At 32.6% G+C, this 10860-nt stretch overlaps 1 protein-coding gene across 2 annotated transcripts; it reads left to right on the top strand.

The window, feature by feature from the left end:
- The first annotated feature begins 6491 nt into the window (after window positions 1-6491).
- LOC104237838 (uncharacterized) lies at window positions 6492-10374 on the top strand. Of its 2 annotated transcripts, XM_009792065.2 has the most exons (5): window positions 6492-6527; window positions 6702-6769; window positions 8635-8678; window positions 8813-9110; window positions 9809-10374. In XM_009792065.2, the coding sequence occupies exons 2-5, from the start codon at window positions 6718-6720 to the stop codon at window positions 10120-10122; spliced, it is 708 nt and encodes a 235-aa protein (XP_009790367.1). In that variant the 5' UTR covers window positions 6492-6527; window positions 6702-6717; the 3' UTR covers window positions 10123-10374. The 2 variants fall into 2 exon arrangements, with proteins under 2 accessions (XP_009790367.1, XP_070019074.1); XM_070162973.1 differs by lacking the exon at window positions 6492-6527 and having other exon boundaries at window positions 6534-6769; window positions 8542-8678.
- Window positions 10375-10860: the final 486 nt, after the last annotated feature.

The raw sequence follows: 10860 nt of genomic DNA on the forward strand, positions 1-10860 counted from the left end.
TTCTAAATATTAGGACATTTTATAAAGCCCGAATAAAGAAATACTTAGGACCCATTTGGCAAAAAGATTCATTTTTCACCTTTTTAGGAATTAGTGCTATGAAAATTCTAAAATTTCACTTGAAGTTAAATTTTTGAATTTCAAAAACTCCAAAAAGTTGTATTTCAAAATTTTCACTTGAAAGCACTCACAAAAATTCAAAATAACTCCAAATTATATTCATGTCCAAACACAATTCTAATTTTTAAATACCATTTTCTACTTGGAATTTTTTTTTATTTTTTTTCGAAGTTTCGCAATTCTAATGTCCAAATGACCCACTTAATATTCAAATTTTATTTAGTTTCAAGCTCCTAAATGTTAGAAAAATAGGTAAATGACGATTTTTTTAATTGTGTGTGTTTCTCATGTCACCGAGTTAATAGTTTTTAGAAAATAACATAAATAGTATTAACCGATGTGTTTGAACTATAAGAAAGTGTAACCTTCTAAAAATATATTTTGCAGATTCTATTTAGCTAGCTCAATGAAGGATAAATCGTACCATATGGAAAATTTCAAAGTTTTATAAGAATATCTTGTTAAAATTATTGTTATTTTGTACTCTAATATCGAAAATGAAAAAAAAAAAACCGGAAAATAAAATAATAAATACATTTATCATGACACCTTCTCAAATAATACAAATTAAAAAAATTAAATCTTTTATTATTTTAGAATAATTCACTATGCTACAGGATAAAGCGTATAATAATTCGATATATGAAGGCACAATTTTATGCTTTTGTTACCTTGCTATAGAAGTGTATAAAAATTAAGGAAATTAGTTTTATTCTTTTGTTATTCACTCGTAGCAATTAAGGATGTTTCCAATTAGTATTTCTTATCTAGTTTAATAATGAAAGATTTAATGACCAAAATTTTAGTTGATTTTAAAGTCCTGAAAATTAGGAAATTAATTTAAATTACAATTTTATCCAATGTGAAATATGATTTTAAGGGGTAAAAAAGGTGAATGACATTTCGCTAAGAGCCTTCGTGCTTTTAATATAGTACTAGTCTTAAGGTACGCGCTTTGCGCGTGTACCTATATCATGAGCATATAATTTTTCAAAAATAGTTAACTATATTGAGTAATTTATTTGAGTTATTGAACAAAAATCAACGAAAAAGATCTAAAATCTTTAAAAAATATATATATTGATCCAATTTAGCTAGTTCAATAAATAAAAAATTATGGCTATATATGCATTATTGTAATTTCTTAGGACATATGTGGATATCTTATGAATATTATTGTTATTTTTGTTACCTAATATGAAAAACAAATAACAAGTTAGACTATAACACAATCAACTTTGCTCTATTTTTATTTTTTAATCGTCAATGCTCTTCTTGTGAAAATAAATTTATGTACCTTAAGAATTTCATCAATTAAAAAAAAAATATTTATATGATAATTTTAAAAAAGTTGTCATTACTCCCTCCTTTCTAGTTTATGTGAATCTTTTCGCCTTTCAAGAGTTAATTTGACTAATCTTTAAAGCTAAATTAGATTAGCTTAATTTGATATTTTAAAGTTAAATTTTAGATATTCAAAAATTATACGAGAAATACTATAAGTTGCAATATTTTCATGTCAATACGATGAAAAAGATTTAAATATTTTGGTCAAATTTTATATAATTTGAATCTCGAAAAAGTAAAAGGTTTTATATAAACTGAAACTGAGGTAGTAATTAATTCAAAGACTTAATTATTGTTCTCAATATTACAATAATATAAAAAATATAATAATTTTTGAACTCCTTCCCTACTCAAATAATATTTTATTTTTATTAATTTTTTATGTAATATTTGAAGTCTACATTCACTAATTTTAAAAATACTTAATTAAGTATAAATTTTTAACAGTAATAATATACATAAGGTTCCCCTTAGAATTCTAAGTACACTAATCTGTAAGAAGAATAAAGGTCAGACATTTCATAAATATTTTCGTAAGCAAATGTAAGGAAAAGAAACGCAATACTCCCTTTTCCCCAAAATAATATTGTTTTAATGTCCTAAATATTTAGATTTTTTACATAATTCAAATAAGGAAAGATTTAATAACTAAGATTTTAGCTGATTTTAAAGTCCTAAATATTAAAAAAAATAATTAAATTATAATTTTATCTAATATAAAGTCTATTGTTAAAGGATAAAAAAGGCAAACGACATTTTTCTAAGTGCCTTCGTGCTTTTAATATAGTATAGATAGATAGATATATAGATAGATAGATAGATAGATAGATAGATAGATAGATAGATAGATAGATAGATAGATAGATAGGTAAAATATTACGTTTGAGTGATATATAACCCTTATTAAATATCCTTTGTCGAGAATTTTTTTTACTTCTTTTAAATTTGACTGCTCTTGAAAAAATTGGTAGCTTCGACACTGCTTTTACATTGTTCAAATAAGAAATAATTTAATAATTAATATTTTAATTGATTCTAAAGTCTTAAAAAGTAGTAAAATGATTGTCTTATATGTTCAATATGAAATTTACTTTTAAAGTATACAAATCCAATCAATATTTTGTATAGATATTAATTTTATAATATATATTTAGGCTTGTATAATGTAGTAGGATTAAATGTGGTATCAAGTAATTATATTGGGTTCTTAATTGAACTTGATTAATTATTTTGTATGACTAAAATGAGAATTTTGAGTTGAAGGTGTTTCGAAAATAACTTTTCTACTTTCACCATATGGATAAGGTCTGTTTACAGTTTACCCTCCCTACACTCCACTTATGAGATTATATTAATTTGTTGTTGTTATTGTTGTTGTAGATAAAAATGAGAATTTTAAAATAAATATTTAATTAATTTGCGTTGAAATAATTTTAATTTAGATATTATTGTATTAAATAATGTCGATTTAATATGCAATTTTATATCCCCATGTTACAATTTAATTAGAAATCCTTGAAGAGAACGTATAAGTTCTTTTCTTGATTCTATAAGATTGCACGAAGGAGTTATTTTCAGTTAGTACAATTTATAAAAGGTAAAAGATTTATTGATTTTAAATTCTTAAATATTAGGATTCTTACTTAGTTTAATAAGGAAAGATTTAATATGCAAAATTTTAATTGATTTAAAGTACTAAATATTAGAAAAATAGTTTAAATTACAAGTTTGTCTATTGTAAAAGCTATTATTAAAGTATAAAAAAGGCGAAAGATATTTTGTTAACGGGTTTCGTTCTTTTAATATAGTATAAATCTAGATAGACCCATAATTTCATCACTTTTTTTTATAATTTTTGATTATTCTATAAATATGGATCCTAAAAAGGGCTATTTGTGTACTTTGTCCTTCATTATCATCCCAGGAGAGACCCAAGCCCAACTTCATTCAATCATTTCATTCGTTGCTACTTTGGTTTTAGTGAAAATAGGTAGGCATCTAAAAAGCTGTACATATGGCATTGAAAATCAAAGTAATCCACGTTCAAGTCGTCAAAAAATATATTGTCATCAAAATTAACGAAGAGAAAAGAATAATACTGGACGAATTAACTCAAATAGCCGTTCAACCTAATCTCTTAAACTAAAAATAGTTGATTGATATATAATAAACGTATAGTTTAAGTATTATATATATATATAATTAATTAATATATAATCTATATATATCGGCTAAAGTAAATAGTTCTGACAGGCTATTTGTGTAACATTCCCATTTTTATCATGTTTGATTGAGCCCACTTTCCCAAAATGATTCAGCATTAACGACAAGCCCTTCGCTTTGAGTACCGAATTGGCCCATTCCATTATTTTTAGGCCGATTTTTTTATTTTTCGTAAGACAACTTTTTCAGAAAAAATGTAACTTCTAATGGCCATGAAATATTAATTTAGAATTTTAAATACTGAACTCAGTATCTACAGATATTAGGTTGGGCATAAGTATTTGTAAATACTAAGTTCTGTATTTGAATTTCAAGAGAAATACTAAAATTGCAACAACAACAATAACAATCCAGTAAATTCTAACAAGTGAGATTTGGGAGGGTAGTGTGTATGCAGATCTTACCCTTACCCCGGGAAGTAGAGAGACTATTTTTGATAGACCTTCGGCTCAAGAAGACGAAAAGAGACAATATATCAATATCATCAACAGAAACTATAGAAATAATAATAACATCATAAGAACAAGAAAATAGATGAAAAGCAATAACAATAATCAGAGAATAAAGCCCGATAGTATAAAAAATGGAAGAATAGTGTGAACACAACAATAATCGCCATCATCCTAAGACCAAACCTTATCAGACTAGCTACATGCCCGGTACGAAGTAGAAAAATGCTCAACTACCTCCTTACCTACAACCCTAATGCTCGACCTCCACACCTTACTATCAAGGGTCATGTCCGCAAAAATCAAAAGCCACACATGTCCTGCCTGATCACATCTCTCCAATACTTTTTAAGCCTCCCTCTACCTCTTCTCGAACCCGCCAAAGCCAACCGCTCACACCTTCTGGCTGGGGCATCTGCGCTTCTTCTTCGCATGTGCCTGAACCATCTAAGCTCGCTTCTCGTATCTTGCCATCCATAGGAGCCACACCCATGCACCTTCTCATGAATATCTTCATTCCTAATCTTATCTATCCTAGTGCATCCGCACATCTACCTCAACATCCTCATTTCTGCTACTTTCATCTTCTAGATATGTGAGTTCTTAACTGGGCAACACTCTGCGCCATACAACATAGCCGATCTAACCACCGGTTTATAAAATTTACCTTTGAGTATTGGTAGTACTTTTTTATCACATAAGACTCCAGATGCGAACCTCCATTTCATTCATCTTACCTCTTTACGGTGTGTGACATCCTCGTCGATCTCCCCATCCCCCTGGATAACCGACCCAAGTTACTTGAAACTGCCTCTCTTGAGGATGCCGTGTGATCCAAGCCCACTTTCCTTGACTCGGTGCTGAACTTGTACTCCAGGTATTCTATCTTAGTCATGCTCAACTTGAAACCCTTAGGCTCAAGGGCCTGTCTCCAAACCTCTAGTATCTCGTTAACGCCGCCTCACGTCTCATCAATCAGAATTATATCATCAGCGAACAACATACACAATAACACCTCCCCTTAAATATGGGGTGCCAGTTCCTATCACCAGAGCAAATAAGAATGGACTGTGCACAGATCCTTGGTGTAACCCCATAACAATCAGAAAATGCCGCGAGTTGTCTCTTACTGTCTTAACCCGAGTTTTAGTTCCATCACACATATCCTTAATCGCCCTAATGTAAGCAACCAACACACCTTTTACCTCTAGTCATCTCCAAAGAATCTCCATAGGGACCTTGTCATATGCTTTCTCCATATTAATAAACACCATGTGTAGATCCTTCTTCCTTGTACTATATTGTTCCACCAACCTCCTAATAAGGTGGATCACTTCCGTAGTCGAACGACCCAACATGAACCTGAAATGGTTGCCGGATATAAACACTGTCCTCCTCATCCTCACTTTTACTACCCTCTCCCAAACTTTTATAGTACCCATATAGTAGTTGCAACTCTGGATATCACCTTTGTTCTTGTATAATGGTACCTTTGTACTCCACCTCCACTCATCCGGCATCCTTGTCGTCCTAAAAATAACATTAAACAACCCAGTCAGCTACTCCAAGTCTGCTCTACCCACACACCTCTAGAATTCTACCAGAATTTCGTTGGACCGGTTGCTCTGCCCCTACTCATCTTACACATAGCCCCCACGACCTCCTTAACCTTAATGCACTTACAGTACCTAAAGTCTCGATGACCCTCGGAAAGCCCTAATTCACCCAACACAATATCCCGGTCCCCCTCTTCATTTCGCATTTTATAAAAGTAGGTTTGTCATCTCCGCTTAATTTGAGCCTCTCCCATCAATTCTCTATGGTTGAAATTTATATCCAAACTTTATTTCTGCTATTGTAGTTTGTTTTCACTAACAGATCATTATTTATTTAAAAAATTTTGTTCAGTAAAAATTCATGTCCAATCTTAATTTCAACTTTTGCAAAATTTTTCAACTTGAGCTTCAAATATTCTATTTTCATTGTATTTGCTTTTTCCATACTAGAGTCCCTTCATTTTTTGTGATGGAATATTAGTGATGTCGGACAACATGCCCAAGTGATAATGATTTAATTAAACATGCTTACTATATGCTTTCCTAAATATCAAATTATAATTTTTTTTAAATTATACATTAACAAGTAGTATAATTTTTATTAGGCACTAAAAAATTATTTCTCGGAGTAATTGTTCCTAAGAAATTTATAATTTTAAAAAAGAATCAAAGAGTAGAAAAAATGAGAGGTAGAAAAAAGGTAAATAAAAAAAGAAAAAAGAAAAAAAAGTGAATGAGACTTAACAGCCGTTTCTTCAGACACGTTGCATTTCTTTTTCATCAAAGAGAAAAGAGAATCAAAAAATTATACTAAGTGCAGAAACACAAAGTGGTGACACATTTCACCTTCTCATATTTTTCTCTGAATTTTCTTGATCCTACCGCTCTAACTCCTCTATACCATTCAACCCCAAAAACCCCGTATTTTTTTTGGTGTTTTTTTTCACCATTGATTTTCTTTTTTGGGTAAAGAATTATTAATCTTGTTACATTTTTCTTTGAACAGATATTTAAAGTTAGTTATGGGAAAAAGAAAGAGAAAAGCTGACCTCAACAAGACTCCTCCTCCTTCAGGTATAATACCTTATTAATGCTTCTTATGGTCTTTATTTTTTTTCTTTCTTCTTTTTGTTTTTTATTGTGAGTTTTTGACATTTGATTGTTGATAAGCCTTACATGTTGTAATTTATTGTGTTTATTACAAACCAATTTTCTTAATTCTACAAGAGGAGGGGATGTATAAAAAATTCATTATTTATTAGTTGAGAATGAAGTGGGAGGACAACCACGAGGTCTACGGCTCAGAATTTTAGGGGAGGAAAAAATGCAAAAAGTGATTTTTTCCATTTGGCTAAGTTTTAGTCGTTATCTCGTACTTGTGCTGGTGGGAATTAGAAGGTACGCCGTGGAATAGTCAAAATGCGTGCAAGCTGGCCCGATGCCACCGTCATTTTAATTTTTTTTTCTAAAAAAATGGGATGCTAGTAGTTGTCGCAAACAAAAGCCTGATATTTAAGTGGAGAAGGGTAGAGGGGTGGACCCATTATCCACCGAGTTTCGAATCGTGCGCCACTAGCCCTCAAGCTTTTTTGAAATGGGATGCTAGTAGTTGTTGTAGTTTTTGTTATTATTATTATTATTATTCTTTTTTTGTGCTAGAAGTGTTGGGGAATGTTGTGCATCAAAATTGGACGGTGCTATGGCGATAGTTTGGTGACAAATAAGGAGTGGTTTCTATTTTTAGAAAAAGCTTATCGCGTTTCTTTTATTTTTGCAAACTTTTTATAACGTGATTGCTTCGGGGAACATATCTTGGTTCAGTCTTATGAATAATCTAATCGCCTTTTGTTGGAAGGTTTAGCTTCTATCAAACTTTGGTGTCCTGAGTTTGGTGAATGGAATGTTAGTGCAAGGTTCTGTTTCCCAAAGTTCGAGTAGTTGGCTTTTGATGATTTTTTTATGACGGTGATGTCTAGGCTTGAGGTTGTGTTCTTGATGATTATATTGGATTGAATGTGTGAAAGTTGATAAACTTTTTTGAGGCATATGAGTTAACTGTAAAAATATTTGACAATTTGTCAAAAGTTATCATCGGATCGTTGGAACATTTTACTTTCAATATTACGATATAGGTCGTTTAGAATTTAGTCATGGCTAAGACTCATTGATTGCCAGCCTAGTGTTGTCTGTTTATTACCTTTCCCACTGATATATATATATATATATATCGCTAGCCATTATGATACTTCTGGAAGTGAATTTTATAGCCCAAGATGGGACTAGCCGACTAGCATAGATTGCTAACTTCTTTCTTCCTTATGCATTAATTGACGAATAAGGTTGCCATCCTTTGATATTTGTTACATGTAGCCATGTTTGAGATCCTCTTTTGTTTCTATTGAAAATCAAGATATTTTATGTCGTTAACAATAGAATGTAATTTTGATTCATTTTTTATATTTAGGTTAACTGTATAGAATAGTATTGAGAATATTTTCAACAATTATGTTATGTAATTAGGAATCCAACAATTAAGAAAGCCTCCTTATCCTCCTGGTGTCCAAATCAACGTGTATACCTCGATTAATATATCGAGTAGCTCGCTATAGCCTACAAGCACAGGTCGAGTGAATCTGCTTTTCAAAGCTGAAGCTATGGAGATTTGGTCTTTGGCTTTTTACGTTGCATGTGTTCAAGCCTAAGTTGCCTGCTTTTCTTCTAATTGAACAGGATTTTTTCTGAAATGGAAGCTTTATGACATTACAGTGTTTTTTTTTATGTGAGATATTAGCATGACATAAAAATTTTAGGAGTGATTTTTGTTGTCTCTGTATTCTATTCCTCAGTTGCCCGCCCCCTAACTAGCGAAAGGAAATCTATGTTTTAGACTTCTCACTTCTCTTTAAGTTTCCTGGAGAAATGACAAGTTGTCATTGCAGACCTGATGCCACCCTCGCCCAGAATGGATGCATTATCGAAACAGGTTTTCTTGTTTCTCCATCTCGTAATGGAATTCAATAATTTCTTTCAGTCTTCCTTGGTCAATTGATGACAGAGATAAAATAAATGTTAACTTTGTCTTCTTTCTAAGAAATCCTTTTTTGCAATGTTGAGCAGAAATTCTCTCATCAAGTCGACAACAGTGGTATGAAGTCTTTCTTATCCATTGCGGATATCGTAGATGGTCCTGTGAAGGTAACCCAAGGCCAACAGTCATCTATTGTTCACCGTCGAAATATTGACATTCTAAAGTCTTTGAGGCATCCCCGTCACTATGGCCGCCATTATTCCCGACGGAGATCTGCTGCTAATGCTGAGGCATCAACTTCCCATGGTGGTCATACACCTTCTTATGATGAGAAGTTGTCCTTAAAAATGGCAAGCAAATGCTATTCAGATTCTGGACATGACACAGGTGCATCTTATGTCCTTAACACTTAAGGGTCGTTTGGTACAATAGTGGGTTATTCCGGGATATCCCCCATGGGATTAGTTATCTCACCTTCTATATGGGATAGCTAATCCCACAATTTTAGTGTAAAAGTTATCCCGGGATTAGCTAATACCCTAAACCAAACATGGGATGAAATTAATCCCAAACTTTATCCCGAGATTATTATTCTTTTCCCATGTGCCAAACGACCCCTTATTCTTTTAATCTGGACCTCATACAAATACCTAGTAGTTTCACATTAACCTTTGTGCTCGTGGAGGCCGATTCCTTGCCATGATGCAAGGCAAGAGGTAATTTCTATTAGAAACTCAGAGGTTGATCTAGGATTTGAACTTTATGGGTTCCTACAGTGACCTCGAGTAATATACGATTAACAACTGGGTTCACAGTTAAATGTTTATAGATATTTAGTGGATTTCATAATACATATACAGGGTTCGGGCAAAAGCTGCTGGGTTGGGTTCATGTGAACCCATATGTTACTATGTAGACTCGCCTTTGTAGAAACTCAATGTTACATCATAATTAGAATTTCTCGTTTCATTGTTGTATCTGTCTAGCATGATTCTGTTAAATCTACTTTAAAATTAGAGCTTGAAACACATCTTTTGATACTCTTTCCAACATCTCACTTGACGTTCCTTGCATTCTCCGGTCAGAGAATAGGCAAAGAGCAGTTCATAAACCAGAAGGAGCTCCATCCAGTTCATTGGCAACGAGGATAATATCATCTGATGCGGGGAAACTCTTTTGCGTATTATGCCAGAAGTTTCTGAAGGAGGACCCTTACATCATGCTTGAAAACAATTTACCTGTAGGCGAGACTTGTGTTGTGGCTGTTTTAGCTTGTGGTCATCTTTACCATGCTGATTGTTTGGAACGGAGAACAAGCCGTGAAGATAGACAGGATCCGCCCTGTCCAATTTGTCTCGGCTTGGTTTCTCAGGTTGATGCTTCAGTAGAACAAGAGTAGGTCAGCTTTTGTGCCTGGATACCGATAATCTTTTTGAAGATTAGATGTATTTAGAGGGAAACGCGGTTGAGCGATTAAGAATCATCTAGAGAGATACAATCTTGTAAATGATTTTCGATGCTTTTTATCTGCAAATATTGTATAGGAAGGAGTTGAAATGGTAAATGGCATCCTGTATGGGGGGCTTTTCTTCTTCACAATGTAAGACTTCAAGCTACTAGATCAATGCCCATGTATATATTTTTCCAGCTATTGGGTGGTTCTATTTGAGTATGCATGTTTCTAAGTGCTTGACGCTTTGGATCACTGGTGACTCCGCCAGTGGCGGAGCCAGGATTTTTATTAAGGGGAGTCAAAATATAAAGAAATTAACTCACCAAGAAGTCAAGGGGTGTCATTATATAGTATATATATATATATATATATATATATATATATATTTTAAATTACCGAGTTAAACAAGTGTAATTCTCCGAGAAAAGGGTGTCGGTTGACACCCCATGGATGCATGTGGCTCCGCCACTGGACAACGCAACACATAATGTGTAGATAAGGTGCACAAAAGATAAAGGGGCGGATTCATTATTCACCTAGTTTCTAATTGTGTGCCAACTGGCCCTCTGGAATTATAAAAAATATGAGTTTGTTTTTAGCATTCATCTCCTTGTTTAAAATATCAAACAGCATAAATATAGCAGCAATGAGGAGCTGTACAGTAGAATTTATTCAAAAATGCAG

This window comes from Nicotiana sylvestris, chromosome 11 (assembly GCF_000393655.2).
Source record: "Nicotiana sylvestris chromosome 11, ASM39365v2, whole genome shotgun sequence".
Taxonomy (NCBI): domain Eukaryota; kingdom Viridiplantae; phylum Streptophyta; class Magnoliopsida; order Solanales; family Solanaceae; genus Nicotiana; species Nicotiana sylvestris.

Bases quoted from the DNA above. Each gene is read 5' to 3' on its own strand.
- LOC104237838 (XM_009792065.2), top strand. From the start codon at position 6,718: ATGGGAAAAAGAAAGAGAAAAGCTGACCTCAACAAGACTCCTCCTCCT. The intron at 6,770-8,634 runs GTATAATACCTT...TTGTCATTGCAG, and splicing joins CAAGACTCCTCCTCCTTCAG to ACCTGATGCCACCCTCGCCC. The intron at 9,111-9,808 runs GTGCATCTTATG...TTCTCCGGTCAG, and splicing joins AGATTCTGGACATGACACAG to AGAATAGGCAAAGAGCAGTT.